Consider the following 18,154-nt stretch of genomic DNA (forward strand, 5'->3'; position numbering starts at 1 on the left):
TTCACTGTTCAGCTGCAGCAGCTGTATCGCCTATAGATAACATATTGGGAATGTAGTCCTCGGTGCCAGAGTTGTTCCCATTTGGATGCAAGTGTGCTCTGACCTTGCATTACAGACTTTTTTTATTTACAATATAATAAACTTTGCGGATAGCAATTAGACTGTGACAAGACAGTAAAATCAGTGCAACAGCTGCTATTCAATTATCTAGCTGCAAAATATTAACAAAACATAACATACCATAATATAGAAAAAAGGAGAAAACTAAGCACAAACGCACTGATACCCCACTTAAACCACTTATGCTTTCAGGCCACAGACTGTATTTCAAAACAAAGAAAATCCTCTTACATCAAGCATAACCATCAGTTCTTGACATGTGATTGGAAATGCTGGAAAATGCCAGTAATGCATTAAAAAAAAAAAATCCTATACTGTTTCCAAGGCCAAGAAAAAGCTCTCAGTGCTTCAGACTAAAATATTTGTTACTGACAGAACTCTCCTTGTTGCAACAGTGACACAACATATCAAGCAACTCACAGTGGAAACTATATTGAAAATCTGTCATATTTATGTAAACCTGGACAAAATGGAAATGTAATAAGATATATTTAAAATCTGACTCCACTTCTAGGTCATTGTTCAGTTTTCATCAAAATTTCAGCACAGACTATTTTAACTCCAATGTAGAGTCAGATTTCCTTTAGCTGTACCCAAAGCAAAGACCGAACATGACCTCAACATCAGAAAATTCATGCATAACACTTCTTTTTTTTTAGTGAGATTTAAAAAAAAAGTATCTTCATCATAAACAGAACTGGTTAAATAAAGAATATAAAACTCCAAATTGCTAAAGTCCTGTCAAAAGCTGCCTAGTAAATGTCCCACACAGATAGTGTTCTCTAAACCACTTCTCAGAAAGGGAACAAGGGCAAATAGTTGGCTAAGGCACAAACAAACAAAAAAAAAAAACTGTTAAATCCAAGTTTGGGATTTATGCTGGTAACATAAGAATGTACGTAAGGAGACAAAGCCAAACCCACATAAAACATAGTGGGAATATTCAGCCCTTGAATGACAAATAACACCCTGCAGAGTTTTGCACGAATTATTTGAAAACCAAATAAGACTAAGCTGACTGCCATTGACTTTTTTCCTCCACAGTCACCAGACCCCAGCCCTGTTGAACATTTAAAGGGGGCACTGGAAAAGCCAAGCATTCACTCACCTCCCAAGAAGTTATTTGGAACACTGTAAGATCATGTCAGGAAAACATGCCTTATCAGTTTTTGTACAAACTTGCAGAGTGCACTGCAGCTCGAGTGATATTATTAAAGCGAAGAGAGATGACAGAAGAGGAGGGAGGGGTATGCTAAGCTGATAAAATCATTGGAATGTTCTGTTTGCCAATCTTGCTAAACTCAAATACCAATCAGAAACGATCTTATTTAGTGGTCTTAGAGCTTGGACCCCACTGTATATACACTCTATGTGTGATTACAGTAGTGACATGGGCTGAAGCACACTTTCAGGAAGGCACCTAACTAGACATGAATAATTTTTGGCTTATCGCTGAAGTCAATAGTCTGCTGGATTCCTGCGAGCTGAAGGAGCCAGTTGATGGGCATATGGTCCAGCCGATTCATATCAAAATGGGAAAAATGAACGTGAGAGCCTGTGGAGAGATAAAGGGTAAGGAGAGTAAGAAAAGATATGATGCAATGGGAGCAAAGGGAGACATTAACAGATAAAAGGGTATATACACACAAACACACACACACACACACACACACACACACACACACACACACACACACACACACACACACACACACACACACACACACACACACACAGAAAGAAAGACAGGCCAACTTACCAGGTCCTGCAATGATGGCTCCACCTTGTTGATGTAGATCACCCTGAAAATCGAATGCAGGACTAGTCATGGCTCTCCATACGCTCTTCATTTGGCCCATAAAAACACCAGACTTGACATGGGAACTAGGCTGTGCTGAGTTCACAAACACACACACAAACACAAATCATCTTAAAATAAGCTGACTCATACTCACACTCCAACAGGTGTACGTGACTTTATACTGTTACTGCATACCAGAGCCTGTGAATGTCTCCTCTCGCTTCATCCCCAGCTTTTGGTAAATGCACCTCTCTGGGTCCACATATATCTCATATGGATACCCAGTGAGCAAGCAGAATTGCTACATGAGAGAAAGATGAGAGACAGAATAAATTTGTTTGGAAAATGACAGTGGCTACTGTGATAGTTATATACATTCACCAGACACTGTATTAGGCACACCTTGCTAGTACTGAGTTGGACCCCCTTTTAACTTCAGAAATTTCTTAATTTTTTTGTGGCATACATTCAATAAGGTGTTGTTTGATGCATGATGGCATCACGCAGTTGCTGCAGATTTGTTGACTGTACATCCATGATGCCAAAGGTGCAGTCAAAGATGCTTGACTAGATTGAGATCTGGTAACTGTGGAGGCCATCTGAGTATAGTGAACTCACTGTCATGTTAAAGGAACCAATTTGAGATTATTTGAGCTTTTTGATATGGTGCATTATCATGCTGGAAGCAGCCATCAAAAGATAGGAACACTGTGGTCATAAAGGGATGGACATTGTCACCAGCAATACTCAGGTAGGCTGTGGCTTTTAAGCAATGCACATTTGGTTCCAAGTGTCCCAAAGGGTACCAAGAAAAAAACCCCAACACCATTACACCACCAGCAGAATGGATCCATGCTGTGATTCTTTTTACAAAAATTCAGATCTTACAAGCCGAATGTTGGAGCAGAACTGGAGACTCGTCACACCACAAGACATTTCCCCAATCTTCTATTCTCTAATTTTCATGAGCCTGTGCCACTTACTGTCATGAACCGCTGTGTGTGTGTGTGTGTGTGTGTGTGTGTGTGTGTGTGTGTGTGTGTGTGTGTGTGTGTGTGTGTGTGTGTGTGTGTGTGTGTGCGGCAGATTAGAACTCCAATATGCAGATACCAGAGACAGGTTTAAACTCAAAATCACAGCATTTATTGCTGGAAAACAGAACTGGGCAGAGCCAGCAGCCAAAAGTCAGTCACACAGGGAACACAAGACTGTCAAAATAAAACAGGAAGTGAACAAACAGAAACACAACACAGACTCAACACAAGAGGAGGCACGGAAGGAATCAGAACACAACCAAAGCATCACAAGACTCAGGTAACAAAACTAAGAAAGGCTGACACTGCAAATAAACTAAAACCAAGAACACAACCTATAACACAGCAAACCAGAGAATGAAACAAAGGAAGCTCAAAAGGAAATCAAAGCTCAACTGAAAACGCTGGGTCACCAGACCCAGGATCATGACTATTACAGTCTTAGTTTCCTGTCCTTAACTGACAGGAGTGGCACCTGATGTGGTTTTCTGCATTCCTTGGTTGTAACAAGTGGTTATTTGAGCTACTGTTGCCTTCCTATCAGTTTGAAGCAGTCTGGACATTCTCCTCTGACCTCTAGCATCAACAAAGTATTTTCATCCAGCGAACTGTTGCTCACAGGATATATTCTCTTTTTCAGACCATTCCCTGTGAATCCCAGAGATGGTTGAGTGGGAAATCCCAGTAAAAATGAAATACTCAGACCAGCTTGTCTGGCATCAACAACCATGCAATGTTCAAAGTCACTTAAATCACTTTTCTTCTCCATTCTCATGCTCTCATGCTGTCTGCATGCCTAAAGGCACTGTGTTCTGCCATGTGATTGATCAGATATTTGCATTCATGAGCAGTTTAAGAGGTGTCCTAAGAAAGTGTCCAATGAGTGTATTTATAACAAATTAATTACCTCTATGTGACGATGAGCAGATTGACCAATCACAACCAGTCTAATTTCAGCATCCTGGAACAATACACATGGAATTCTGGATTTTCATAATCAATAATTTAGATTGATACTTATCTGATCTATTGCTAAAATAAACTATCTTTGCTATCAACTCTTTGTTTACGGCCTTCAGCGCATCTATCCTCGTTTAACATGACTTACCTCCAGTACTTCTCTGGGTATTTTTCCCAAATCATCCACATACTCTTTACAGCTGTAGCACAAGAAATTCTGCAGGGACATGCAACATATAATATGTTAAAAGGCTGTAGTGATGAGAGAAAGATCACACCGCAATTAAAAACTCACATCTTGCACCTAAATAGCATTTATCCCACTTGTCTTCACCTATGGACACGATCTCTTCATTCTTCCCTTTCCAACATGGAAGAACAGGAAATTCTTGGAGCATCTGGCCAGCTAGTGTCTGAGGCTCACCTGGTACCTACTTTGATGCCTATCAAGACCCATTTACAAACGCAACTTATGGCAAGGGGCTTATGGGAGCCCATAACTCATCAGCAAAGTTAAGCCAAGTGAAGTTTTCCCTACCCGCACAAAAATTATGACCGATTTCCTGTCTTGGTATAGGGTCCTGAACGGAATAGAGACTCCATTCCCGTCGTAAATTAAACAATTTTCGACGTCTTTGAGATTAATTTCCACAGAAGAGGTCACACTTTCCTGGCTTCCTTTAGTTACTTGTCGAGTTATTGGTGAAATTATTTCAGCCATTTTTTTTTCTCAGATGCTCCCGAATTCGCTGTGCTGCTATTTTGGGAGTTGCCAGTTCAGCCTGGAGGAGCTGTTGCTGGAAAATTCACGCCCATGCGCGCGCGCTCGCTCGCTCGCTCTCAGAGGACGAAGAGAGACAGAGAACAAATATTCATTGATTAAACACTGGTTAACATTATCTTAAGCTCCGGACTTAGTTGTTTGAATAATGCTATTTAATGCAAATCAAAACTTCTTTTCAGCCCAATAAATAACATTGCCATCAGAATTTTACAAGAAATAATAGTTTGAACTCTATAATAGCATAAATATTATATATTAATTATGTGCAGCAGAATATCACACACACACAGGTTATGTGAGGCACTGTATTGTAGATACAGTAACTGCATTTGTTGTTAACTGTCCCTCATCTTGTGTTATGTTTATAAATGTAACATTTTATGCAAGAAGATATGCCCTGATTCCCTCTCCCAGGACTGTTTTTTTCTGAGCTCCGTGTAAGACCAAATTAATTGCAATATACTGTAGTCACTGCCTGTATTGGAGCTACTGCACTGGGTATAAGTATTTAAGTGAATACTCCAGAAATCCCAGTTAAGTTCATGTGACTTTTCAGTTTTACATTTCAAACTTTAGTCTTGATTATTAGGCTGCATTTCAGTTGCAGAGCTGATGGCAAGCCAATCTGAGTTTAAGTACCTTGGTTCAACCATCAAAAGCAACAGAGAGTGCACAAGAGAGGTGACAAACAGAGACTGGAGGCAGAGTGAAGTGGGTGGAAACAAATGTCAGGGGGTGATTTGTGACAGAAGGGTAGCAGCAAGAGTGAAAGGGAAATTTACAAGTGAGACCTGCTATGATGTATGGTTTGGAGATGGTGGCACTAAAAAAAAGACAGGAGGCCAAGCTGGGGGTGGCAGAGCTGAAGATGCTCAGATTTTCGTTGGGGGTGACCAGGATGTACAGGATTAGAAATGAGTGTATCAGAGGGACAGCTCAGGTTGAGTGGTTTGGAGAGAAAGTCAGAGGGGCAAGGCTGAGGTAGACATGTTGGACATGTGCAGAGCAGAGATAGGGGATATACTGGACAAAGGATGCTGAATATGGTGCTTCCAGGCAGAAGGAATAGAGGAAGACCACAGAGAAGGTTCAAGGATGCAGGATGACATGCTGAGGGCTGGTGTGACAGAGGAGGATGCTAGGGAGAGGGTGAGATGGAGAGAGATGATCTGCTGTAGCAACCTGTAAAGGGAGGAGCCAAAAGAAGAAGAGGATCAAGTAACACAATAAAAAATCAACTGCAACGATGAAGGTATTGAGACTAGAAATGTATACTGGGCCTCACAAGGCAGGTAGTTGTTTTGTAGTGTACACTGGTGTTTTCCTAAGCAACCACAGTCAGTATGCTTGGTGAGCTTAAGGTCAGGGGTTCTGGGGTAGTGGCCCAGTTCTCTTATTGATAATTCAACGAAAGTTTGCAACTTTTACAAAAGCAAACGATCCAAATACAGTACAACATGATTCCCTTTTATATGTGTCAGGGGACATGAACTTAAAATCTGGCCCAGTGTTTTCTAAATAAATTTACCAGGCTGCATTTACTTATGTTAAACTCTACCATGACTGGTTCTTGGTGCCCCTCTGTGCATTTACAAAAATCCTGGGAACGTCCTTTCATTCATGGCGAATTACGAATCGCCCTCGTCGGCTTCCTTCCGCTGCCTTCTCGGTGCGGAAGTGTTGTCCTCAAGAGCAGCAACAGCAGCAGAGGTACAACTAGAGCTGCTACTGTTTTGGAAAAGCATAACGGTGATTTAGTAGCTGGTTTTCCTGCGCCCGCGTCTCTCCTGTCGGGACTTGTCACCGCTCACCTTGACTGTGGAGCTTAGCAGTAATATGCGAGCACAGTCCGGAGTGTGGGAGCACCGTGTGAAGTGGTGAGAGATGATTGTTGTTGGGGCTACAGCTAACTTAGCATCTGGGGATGGAGCAGGCTAGCCTGCCAGAAAAATGCAAGGGGACCGTTTTCCCCCCCCTCTAAAACAGCGTTAAGTTGGGGGGTAAATGTTAAACACAAATCCGCGGCGGTTTCAGACACACAGCAGGCGTCACGTTAAGACTCCTTTAATGTTTGTGGATGCTAAACAAATGACCACCTGTTCACTGTTTACATCTCCGTGTTTTCATTCGGCAGCAACCAACAGCTGCTATCATCTGACCGGATTTTAGCACGGCCATAATAAACGGAGATAATTACAAAAAAAAAACTTGTCAAGTTTTCCACAGCATCCATGTCTAATGGCTTCTTCAACGGAGGGAAGCACAGCTGCAAAGCTTGCTGCTTCTTTGTTGCTTGTGCTATACTATCGATTTAGACTTTACTCTTAAGATATGAGTATTTTTTACAAGTAACACCAGTGTTTCATTGTAATACTGTGTTGCTGTGCTCGCCGGTGTTGTAATAACAGTGTTGGCTGCCATCAGTCTTTTTCCAGCATCACGTCTGTTTGAGCACATAGATTAGTCCTGATTGTTCTTGACACACAGAAAAGGCTGTTTAAAAGAATGTCGTGTGTGTGTGTGTGTGTGTGTGTGTGTGTGTGTGTGTGTGTGTGTGTGTGTGTGTGTGTGTGTGTTTGGAAATCTGTGCTCACATGCCGTTATTTACACGAGCCAACTATGAGCATAAATAAATCCCGACTCCCAGATAAAGTTGATATCAGTCTCCAGCAGTCTGTGTCAGCCAACTCTAATGTTATCTTTAAAATTTCATGCTGTTTTTTTTTTTGTTGTTGTTGTTGTTTATTTTAATGTCTCTTAACTGCAGGTTTGGAAAGGAACTGTTTTTGGTGGAAACACAAAGGGTGATTTTTGCCTTAAAATGACTACAACTTTGGGGAATAGGGATTAAATTTTCTAGCTAAAGGTTCATGTTGACTTTGTCTTTAGGGACAAGAGGAACAGAGAGCAACAACAAAATGACAAAAAAAAAAAAAGACCACTAAGAAAAGAGATCATAGTGATCCTCCAATTTTCCCACATTATTTTATTTATTTGTGGGAAAACATTGTTGGCAGAAGAACATATTCGCTGAAGTGAAAAGATATTTCCTTACTTATAACATGGTTTTAAAAGTATTATGCATAACAGTATTTTTATAGTAATTTTAAGCAAAAGGACGGATATATTTTGTTCTCTAACCTGCACAATAATGAAACTCAGGCGTGTTTACGTTCTGAGCACTGAAACTGTCAGATTCTTGTTTCATTTAATACTTTTTTTCAGTTCTTCACTGCACATATTTTAACTGCATATTTCCTGATGTAGGTCTTTACGTTGTAGATTTTATAGAATTTAATTCTGGTCTTATCTTGACACTGGTTATGGCATATTCTGATCATTGATTTCCCAGGAACATAGCTGAAACATGTTTTTTTTTTTTTTTCCCTAATCAGCTTATTCCTTTTGTTCTAGAGTTTCCTTGAATCATCTATATGGGCCATCTTCTTTCGAAAAATGGTAACCGTCTGAAGAAGAAGACCCGTAAGTTGCATCACAGGAAGAAGAAGAAGAGGAACTGTTTCCTTCACGGGCCCTGCATGCTCTGCTTCATTGTCCACAGCAACAGTGGTGGTTTCGACGACGACAGCGACCATTTCGAGGCCAACGGGTGCCATCACAGCAGTGTCACTGGAATCAGTGTCCCAGGTGTTGGCGGAGTCGGCATCGGAGCAGCAGCTGCTACAAAGCTTGCGGAGCGATACGCAACTCTCGCATCTCCGGAGGACTGCTCCAAGTTCTTGTTGTCACCGAGGGAACTTGCTATCTGGGAGGGCCAGGGGAGGAGCCTTTTGTCAGCTGTTCCTGCCAAACTGATTCCACCACCTGCGCTCTTCCGAACTGCTGGTGTGTCTGTGACTGTGCCCGTGCCCATACCAGTGCCTGTCCCTGGCTGCACCAGCGACTACACAGAGATGGTAAGCAGCTGGTTAGGAGCACTACTAATTACTGTTGTTGGTGAAGATGCAGAATGGTCAGCCCATGTCTTAGCTTTTTTTTTTTTTTTTTTAATAAATGTGTTGTTGGCATCATATTCAAATCTAGTGTTACTTTATAATTAATATAGGGTGTTAATAATTCTCAAATAATCCATCCATCCATCCATCCATTTTCTTCCGCTTATCCGGGACCGGGTCGCGGGGGCAGAAGCCTAAGCAGAGAAGCCCAGGCTTCCCTCTCCCCAGCCACCTCCTCCAGCTCATCCGGAGGGACCCCAAGGCGTTCCCAGGCCAGCCGAGATACATAATCTCTCCAGCGTGTCCTGGGTCTACCATGGGGCCTCTTCCCGGTGGGACATGCCCGGAACACCTCACCCAGGAGGCGGCCAGGAGGCATCCTAATCAGATGCCCGAGCCACCTCAACTGGCTCCTTTCGATGTGGAGGAGCAGCGGCTCTACTCTGAGCCCCTCCCGGATGGCCGCACTCCTCACCTTATCTCTAAGGGAAAGGCCAGCCACCCTTCGAAGGAAACTCATTTCTGCCGCTTGTATTCGCGTATTGTATTGTTGGCATCATATTCAAATCTAGTGTTACTTTATAATTAATATAGGGTGTTAATAATTCTCAAATAATTGTATTCCATATTCCAGCACGGTGGCGTAGTGGTTAGCACTGTTGCCTCACAGCGAGAACGTCTGGGTGTTAATCCGGGACCCTGAACAGGATAAGCGGAAAAAAATGGATGGATGTTTTCCATATTTATTTACATTTAACACTGTCTTAACTTTTTTAGCAGCAGTGTTGTAATGCTACAGATTACACATGGGACTTGTTAATAGGTGCTTTCATCAGATTTAGAAAGCTAAACAAACACTGTGACTTTTCTTTGTCTTAAGTCAAAGCTGTGTCCTTTCTAGTGCTTGTTTTATTTCGTTCTTGTTGCGGATGCAAATTCAGGGGTGCTGTTTTCATAAATTTCTTTCTGTCTTATTTAAAATCTGCATGAAAATCTGATTCCAGTTGGCTTATCCGTGTGTGCTTCCGGGTGCAGGTTTGTAAGAGGAAGTGCTCAGATGTGCAGAGGTGCACCCCTTGTAAGCAGCCGCGCTGTGCCTTCGCTGCTCCTGATGGAGGGCTAGAGAATGGAGGTGGGGGGGAAGCGGCCTCAAACTCTGAAACTGGCCACTGCCACCTTCCCCTTTGCCCGCTTCCCTCCTCCTCTTCCTCCTCTGCTTCCTCTTCTTCCTCACCTGCTGATGGCTGCTGTGGATTGGGGCTCCATGCCGATTTGCCCCACAGTTCTGACTCATCTCCGTCCTGCGTGCATAATTATGACGACTGCCAGGCGAGAAATTCTGAAGCTGCTGATCACTTGAGTATCAACCATCTGCCTTCCTCCATTCTTCTTAAGGTCAGAATTCGTCAGGATTTTCAAGAAGTTTTGTGTTTATATTTAATGTTTTCAAGTGGTTTGGTACAATAAAATTTGCTGAAATATTAACACCAACATTGATAGGAAACACGGTGTGCATAAAATCTGTTTTTATATTTTTGATAAATGAGTATGGATTGCTGTTGACTGGCTTCTAACGGACTGAAAACACACTTCTTTCCTCACAGGTGCTGTCTCACCTGACAGTAAAGGAGCGCTGTCTTTGTGCCTCTCTGGTTTGTAAGTACTGGAGGGACCTCTGCTTGGACTTCCAGTTCTGGAAGCAAATCGACCTCAGTGGCCTACAACAAGTAAGAGAGTAAATTGTCTACGAGAATTATTCTTCAGTTTTAGTAATCTGATCATTGCGAATAGGAAACTTTTGTCTCTGTGCTGATTTTTGTGTCTTTTGGTGTTACCTTGCTCCCCAGGTAAATGATGATCTCCTGGTGAAAATAGCTTCTCGGAGGCAGAATGTGACAGAGATTAACATCTCAGATTGCAGGGGGGTTCACGACCATGGAGTGTCCTCCCTGGCTTCACACTGTCCAGGCTTGCAGAAGTATACTGCCTACCGCTGCAAGCAGCTGGGTGACATCTCTTTGTGTGCTTTGGCTACACACTGCCCTCTCCTGGTGAAGGTGCATGTGGGCAACCAGGACAAACTAACAGATGGAGCACTGAAGAAGGTGCGCATTCAGACACATAATGGGCCTCATTCACTTGTGTGTGTGTGTGTGTGTGTGTGTGTGTGTGTGTGTGTGTGTGTGTGTGTATAGAAATGTTCTTGTTCTGTGGAAAAAAATAGATAAACGTGCGAAATTATGGTCATCTTTATGAAACAAGTGCACCAGCCAATTTTGTTCTTAACACCGTATGTATGTTAGCAAATCTAGTACTTGCTACCTGCAGTCAGCATTCTGACACGCTGACCTGCAGGAGAAGTGGAGAAAGACAGAAGTCACTAAAGCGAAAGAGCAGGAGAAAATCTGACTGAAGGAACTGAATCAATGATGCATGAAGAGGAAACCTTTCTGAAGTGTTTCCACAGGTGTTAAAAAAAAGATGCAGAATATTGTGTCCTGTGAGACACTCACTGTGGTTCAAGTGAAAAAGAAATGGTTGATCTGGGAGAAAAAAAAAGACTAACAAAGAAAACAGGTGGACAAGGAGCACCTGATCTGTCAGCCGAAGATGAGCAACTCACGGCAATTATTCTTCAGTAACGGTGGAATAGTGCCAAGAAATTAGACTTTAACTAATGACATCCAAGAAGGAAGGAAGGAAGTCATTTTTAATGGATGATAATACCTATTAGTTAGTATTTTGTTTTCTGTACATGTAGTTTAATTATAATTCTGAGCACTTCTGTTCTTAAGGATTTTTATAAAACTAAAATAATGACCAAAAAGAAATGTAATAATCATAATAATAATACTGATCATCATCATCATCATCAGTAGTACTAGTAGTAATATTAAGTTTAAAGATTTGTGTTTACTTTTTCGAGACATCCAGACCTTCATCATTTGTTCATATGTTTTGAGGTTTGCAGAGTGCGAACAAATTCAGGTAAGGAAATAATGAAGACTTGTGATTGAAATGTTCATATGCTTTGTTTATTTGCAGATTTGTGCGTACGCATTGTTTATGACTTAGGCCCAATAGATCTAAATCAGTAGATCTAAATAAAAAGCAAATACATACTCCTGTCAAATCAGTTAAGTAAAGATTTTGAGTATTTATCTTCTTTATTTCTCTCTTTTTTTTTTTTTTTACCTCAGCTGGGGGAGCACTGCAGTGAGCTGAAAGACATCCACTTGGGTCAGTGCTACGGTATCTCAGATGACGGCATCATTGCCTTGGCTAGAGGATGTCCTAAACTGCAGAGACTCTACTTGCAAGAGAACAAAATGGTCAGTTTCAGCCCGCTGATCTCATACTCAGCATTGTGCTTTTTCACTTGCTTTTGGTATGCTCTTGGAGTTCTGCCCTTACTGGTGTGCTTTTTGCATTCATCCACCATTGGAAGCACTGTCTCTTTGTCTCTTGGATTTCTTACTGCTGGTTAAGGCTAAGAAGTCATGCATTATTATAGCCCACTCAGTGTGCCTTCTTTCAATAAGAGCATCACCAGCTTGAAGGTTTGCCAGACAATATCTATAATGGGACACAGATTTATTCATTTCTGTCCTTCAGTCTACTCTTCTTGTTACTCAAGCTTGGCTGACAAACATTTGCAGTCACTGCTTATCGTAGTTTTATTTATTTTTTTTATGACCTTTTGGTGTACACAGATTGAGTGTGCAAACAGCAGTGCACAGGAGTTGGTTACCACTCAGAGGAGCTGCAAGTGTACGACTTGTCTGCAGCTGTGCAGCTAACAGCTCACCGTGGGTGCTGCTGCTTCTTCTTTTACTTCTTTTACTCTCCGCTCGCTGTAGTTCAGACTTATTTGCTGAAGAAGATACTTTTATTTTGTTTTGTGCATGCATTTTTGAATAATAATAATGGCATACGTACTCAGCTCAGTGGAGTTCTTTTTAGTGTGCAGTTTAAGGAAGGGAAATTATCTTTATCGTCTTCTATAACTTAAGAATACTTGAAGATATGCGTTTCATAAGGTACACAGAACATTTCATAACTAATCCTTCAATCACTTTAAGATCTATTTTCATAAAAGTTGGTTTTGTTTTCATATATATATATATATATATATAACATATTGTGACCTTAGACAGCTGAACTGTTGTCATGTCATCCATCCTTATAATAAAAACAGCATCTCCAAGAGACCTTAAACCACCACTAGAGGTCGCTTTTTTCTAATTTATTAAAACAGCCTTCCAGCTGCTTTCCTTTTGTAGACCACAGCTTGAAGATGTTGCTGCTGATTTGTGTGATTCTCACATTAAACCAGTACAGATATGTTTTTGCATTAGTTCACTATATTTTTAATATTTATAACTACACTAATACAGAAAGAAAACATTCCTTTTTTTTCTTTTTTATTATTTGGCACGCCTGTACCCGTCCCCCTCTTACCTCCATCCTTCTCGTGTCACTAATGGTTTCATCCTTTTCCTGATAATATTTCTTTGGAGTCCATGAATAATCCTGACCTTGATGGATTGGTCTGTTTTAAGTTCTTAACAATAGCTCGGTTTGTTAAAATCCCATTCATCAACTTAATAGTATATGAAATTAGCGATTACCACTAGGTGAGAGATTAATATTGCCGCTTATAACGTTTCAGAGCAGCAGTATCAATTTCAGATAGTCATTTTTCAGACTTGAAGGCGCTGAAGTTATTTTAGCTTCCTGTCATTAGGGTGAAGAGAAATGGGCTGAGCTTATATGGGAATTGTTATGTCTAGGCGCTCTGGTTGCTTGACCTAAAATTGTCGTTAACTTTGGCAGGATTTAAGACACTTATTCTTTCTGACAGCTTAAAAACTACCCACGGTTCCCTGCTTCAGCGTCTCAGATAAAAAGAAAAGAAAGCTGATTTTGTTCTTCCCTGGTAAAATGGTTTATAATTACAATCACTAAATGAGTATGCTGCTGTGAGATTCAGAAATATGCATTAACATTCACAGATGCCTTTTTAAGTTAAATTACATTGTAAATATTTTCATCACTTTCGTCACACTTACAGAAGGTGCCTCAAACGCTTATACTTTAGGAATGTTATTTCATACTGAAGCCTGCTGGTCATAGACACACTTAAAGGTTTGAGGCTGCATGGAGAAGGTTTTCCTGAAAGGTTTATGCAAAAAATAAAAGACTGAACTCTTGTGGAACCATTGCGTGGGCTCAGCCCCTCTCCACTACATGAATTGATCCAGGGAGCAGCACTGAAATGGGCTTTTTGGTTTTTAGTGCGCTGTAAATTGCAAAAATCATGTGAAGGCCTTTAAGAATACTTTGTAGAATCTCTCTTCTCTTCTCCTGAACTAGCTCTTCTGGTGTGTGTGTCTGTGTCTATCTGTCCTAATCAATCACAGATGAGGATGAGCCTTTCACTCACTCTGATCTTTTCTCTCTTTCTCCTCCTCCTCCAAAATGGAATAATTAAATTGCTGCAGGATGTTTCTGTGTGGTCTTTCACTGGCCCTCTAACTTTTTCTTTGTCATGTGCACACCCACATACATTTTTTTTCTTTCTATACTCCCTTCTTTTTGCCGCGGTTGTGGTTTGAGTTCCATGCTGGAGGGTTTGTTTTCTCTCTGTTAAGACCATATCAAGCTCTGCTGATGGTTAAAAAGCTTTTTAGGAGGGAGGGATGTGCAATCTCTGTGAATAAGCTTGCACAACTTGAAGGAATTTTGCATTAGCTATAATATTGCTATAATATAGTATTTCTGCAAAATCTTGGTAGTAATATCTGGAAAATTTTAGTGAAGATAAGTTCTGGTGTTATGCCATGACACAAGATGTGCAGTTGTTTAGATTTGTTTTTAAAAAGAGGGATGTGTAAACTCTTTCCTAGATCATCATACAGAAGGGCACACTGCTTCCGTATGATAATGACAGTTTAAAGTTGCTAATGTAATCCCAAGGATAGCGTTACACTCATAGTGTCTCCAAATTTTGTTTATGGTTGACAAACTGGAGCTTGCTCTTTCATTGCTTGTTAGCTCGGGGCCAAATCAGCCCAGGGCTATGGATAACCCTGGGCTAAGAGCGTTGTGTGAAAAGCAGGTGACTGTTTTGTGTCTGTGCCCCTCTTCTTTTTGACATCCACCCTGCATTCTTTATTGGCATTCATCCAGTATTTATGCCAGAGCTGGTATTATTGCAGCAGTTGCCTTTCAAGGCTTGTTTTCATCTTCTGAAGTGTTTTCTCCCTCGCTTCCCATTCATATTCTGTTCTCTTTCAGCACCTCGAAGGGCAAAGGCTGGGAGAATAGCAAATTCCCCTTTTCCCCAGCTCACTTCAATTTGCCGTAGGGGGGGAAGAGGCAGCCCTGAAAGTTTGACTCCGAGTTCTGTGAATTTCATAGACCAGCCAGTGGACAAAATAGAAGTTGTGAAAACCCCTCGTCACCTGTCTTTCCAACTTTGCTCCAGTGTTCCTTTCAATTAAAAACGTTGCAATCTGCAAACATTTTTGCTGTGGAAGCACTTTTCCCACTCTCTTTTCCCATGTCTTTAACAGGAAAAAACGTTATCTGCTCTCCCGTCTTGTTAAAATCAAAGCCTGTACACTTAATTTTTCCTGCAGTGTGACGGGGACATTCTTCCACGGGCTCATCTCAAAGATGCCGCGTCTGAAAATGCACACGCTCGCGCTCTCTCTCTCTCTCTCTCTCTCTCTCTCTCTCTCTCTCTCTCTCTCTCTCTCTCTCTCTCTCTCTCTCTCTCTCTCTCTCTCTCTCTCTCTCTCTCTCTCTCTCTCTCTCTCTCTCTCTCTCTCGCTTACGCACACAGGCTCTGATTATTAACGGTTTTAATTAGTCCAAAATGTGGAAATGTAAGTGGAATTAGAGATGACCTAACATAGATTACCATGTGCCCTCAATTTAGTTGTAATTACCACTCTGCATGTACAATCAGAACTTCTCTCCCTTGTTTTTTTTTTTTTTTTTTTTGGGGGGGGGGGGGGCAGGTTTTCTAGCCCACTCGTGGACATATGGGAAGTATGGGATGTAGTTATCTGTGGGACTATGTGAAACACCGGAAAAGATGAACTGTCAGTGTGGATGGTGTTTCTTGGCCATAGGTCAGTAAAGGAGGCCTCATCTCCGGCTCTGATTGGCTGTCTGTCTAGCATGTCTGTAGATGGGTTTTTGCTGGCAGGGGGACTGACAGCGAGGCTCCACAGGTCCAATCAAACATGATTGCAGATTAAAATGTATATTGACATTAGCAGATTTAATTAGCTGGATTAGAGGGAGAGCAAAGAGAAGGCAAGTGATAATGATAGCTGTCAGTTATTATGGGATAGACCTTTTGACATGAACCAACACACATACACGAAAACGCACAGAGGAATATCTCAAATGCTGGCAGTGACATGGGAGCGGCGGGCGACTTGAATAACTGCCAGCTGCACTCGAGTCTCCTTTGGAAACTTTTTTTTCTTCCACATATTTGACTGTGATTAGAGATAAATAGAACCACTCTGACCGGTCGCATAAACACAGCATTACACATGCATAAACAATGTGGTGTCCATCTCCGCAATCCCCTCCAGTCTTTGTAGATGGCCATTTAGACTTTTCAGGAGGTTGAATGTCAGATGTTGTTGAATGTATTAAGTCAGTTTAGTTGCTAATGGCACTGGATTATTTCCATCAGAGTGAGAGGGGGGGGGGCATGCTCCCATTCAGAGTTTCCATGCTTTGGGATTTAAAGCATGCTAATGCTTTAAAAAAACATAAAATTTGTCTGGTAGCAATGTTTTTTGTTGTTGCTTTTGTTATTGTTAATGACCATGTTTATCCATTCATCTGCCCATCCATGCATCCTTTCCCACTTGTCCCATTCAGAGTTGTGGTGGGACTGGAGCCTGTCTCAGCTGTCACAGGGTGATGGGTTACCAATCTGTTGCAGGGCTAACAAAGAGATAGACAGCAGTTCACACTCACATTCACACCTACAGCCGATTTAGACTCACCAATTAACCAATCAACAGCTGCTAACCTGCGTTCCCTATTTTAGGTCAAAACATTTTCCCCCCTCAGTTCATCTTTCATTTCCTGATCACGCCAGCAGTCAGTTTTTACAACTGAGTCCTTGTTTTGCTGGGAATTTTTTTTCAGTCACTTTTGTAAAAAATTACCTTTCCATCAGTAATATGGTATCCATAGACTCAGCAATAAACCGAATGCTGTCAGGGAGCTTGTCATTTAAACTCTGGGAACAGCAGCTGACAAAATGATCAGCGTGAATCATTAAAAGAACTGACAAACTGGTGAGAAATAACAATACTACAAATAATTGTTAGTTGCAGACTCATTTGGAAGATGCTTAGAGGCTTGTTTGTTGGAAAGATTGAACTGTGTGACTCAGACTTGAAAACCTTTTTTTTTTTTTTTTTTTTCCCTCATTATTGCTACTGTTTACATTCTTATCATGTGGTCTACGTTTAGCACATTCCTCTCTCGGATATCTTCCTCTTTGCTCTTTTGAAGTGCATTTGTATTGATCCGTGTCCCCACAAAGATGCTCTGTGTGTGTGTGTGTGTGTGTGTGTGTGTGTGTGTGTGTGTGTGTGTGTGTGTGTGTGTGTGTGTGTGCGCGTGCGCGCGCGCGGCCCGTTTGCCGTTCGGCCTTCGCCTAAAGCGTAATCAGATGCATTAATGAGCACTGACTTTAACTCGAACAGCCGGCTGCACTCAGACGCAGACTTCGTCGATACGTTCCCTCTGCTGTCTGCCCAAGAACAAAACAAGTTTTGAAAAGAAGAAAGTGAACGCACTTTTGGAAATGAGAGCCTGTGAACTGTTCCTCCAAAGCGATATTTCACCTTGCTGCGGTGTTTTCTTTTCAATATTAGTTACTGTGGTAAAAGATTCAGGATCAACCATCTTTTTCTTTTTTTCTTTCTCTCTTCCAGCTGCCTATCAATAACACTTTCTTAAATTACTTTGTGAAAAAGAAGAAAAACACCTCGGTGTGGCAGGATGCTCTCTTGGATTCCCAGAGTGGCTCATGGAAATGTTAAAAGTATTAACCTTGTGGAAAGAAAACAAAGTCAAGAGAATGACTCACATTATAATGGCGAAGTGGGGCGGCCCACACAGCTGACTTTATGCTGCTGACGGTGACAGAATGCCAAAAATGGCAATTCTTATGAGTGAGATATGTCTTTTGTCAGGGCAGCTAACCTCTGCTAGTAATTCCTACATTTCTCCTTATTGATGTGAAGATGGGAGGAAATAGATTTTACCAGCAGAAGCTGGTGGTGTTCTTCTTTCACCTCTTCTGTGCACTAGGTCACAGCTAAACTATTGATAACTGTGTATCATTTGTATTTTTTAATTTAAAATATTTTACTTTATTCATAAGCTGGCTTATATAACTTTTGTAAAAGGTTTAAAATATATTCCAAACTAACTTCAGTGAAGTACCGAG

General features: G+C 41.4%; 2 protein-coding genes across 5 annotated transcripts in view; one reads left to right on the forward strand and one right to left on the reverse strand.

Annotated features, from left to right (window-relative positions):
• Window positions 1-218: 218 nt before the first annotated feature.
• prxl2c (peroxiredoxin like 2C) lies at window positions 219-4,701 on the reverse strand. Of its 3 annotated transcripts, XM_030738034.1 has the most exons (6): window positions 4,454-4,701; window positions 4,064-4,132; window positions 3,863-3,916; window positions 2,117-2,222; window positions 1,880-2,014; window positions 219-1,675 (listed from the first exon to the last, which is right to left on the reverse strand). In XM_030738034.1, the coding sequence occupies exons 1-6, from the start codon at window positions 4,634-4,636 to the stop codon at window positions 1,545-1,547; spliced, it is 678 nt and encodes a 225-aa protein (XP_030593894.1). In that variant the 5' UTR covers window positions 4,637-4,701; the 3' UTR covers window positions 219-1,544. The 3 variants fall into 3 exon arrangements, with proteins under 3 accessions (XP_030593894.1, XP_030593895.1, XP_030593896.1); XM_030738035.1 differs by lacking the exon at window positions 3,863-3,916; XM_030738036.1 differs by lacking the exons at window positions 3,863-3,916; window positions 4,064-4,132.
• Window positions 4,702-6,396: 1,695 nt separating this feature from the next.
• fbxl17 (F-box and leucine-rich repeat protein 17) overlaps window positions 6,397-18,154 on the forward strand; it is a 240,512-nt gene continuing 228,754 nt past the window's right edge. For both annotated transcript variants that reach the window (XM_030738451.1, XM_030738452.1), the window contains exons 1-6: window positions 6,397-6,576; window positions 8,114-8,616; window positions 9,691-10,050; window positions 10,260-10,382; window positions 10,503-10,760; window positions 11,856-11,987. In XM_030738451.1, the coding sequence (XP_030594311.1) occupies window positions 8,134-8,616; window positions 9,691-10,050; window positions 10,260-10,382; window positions 10,503-10,760; window positions 11,856-11,987 (1,356 nt within the window). In that variant the 5' untranslated portion in view covers window positions 6,397-6,576; window positions 8,114-8,133. The remainder of the gene's footprint in view (window positions 6,577-8,113; window positions 8,617-9,690; window positions 10,051-10,259; window positions 10,383-10,502; window positions 10,761-11,855; window positions 11,988-18,154) is intronic.

Source organism: Archocentrus centrarchus, chromosome 9 (assembly GCF_007364275.1).
Source record: "Archocentrus centrarchus isolate MPI-CPG fArcCen1 chromosome 9, fArcCen1, whole genome shotgun sequence".
Taxonomy (NCBI): domain Eukaryota; kingdom Metazoa; phylum Chordata; class Actinopteri; order Cichliformes; family Cichlidae; genus Archocentrus; species Archocentrus centrarchus.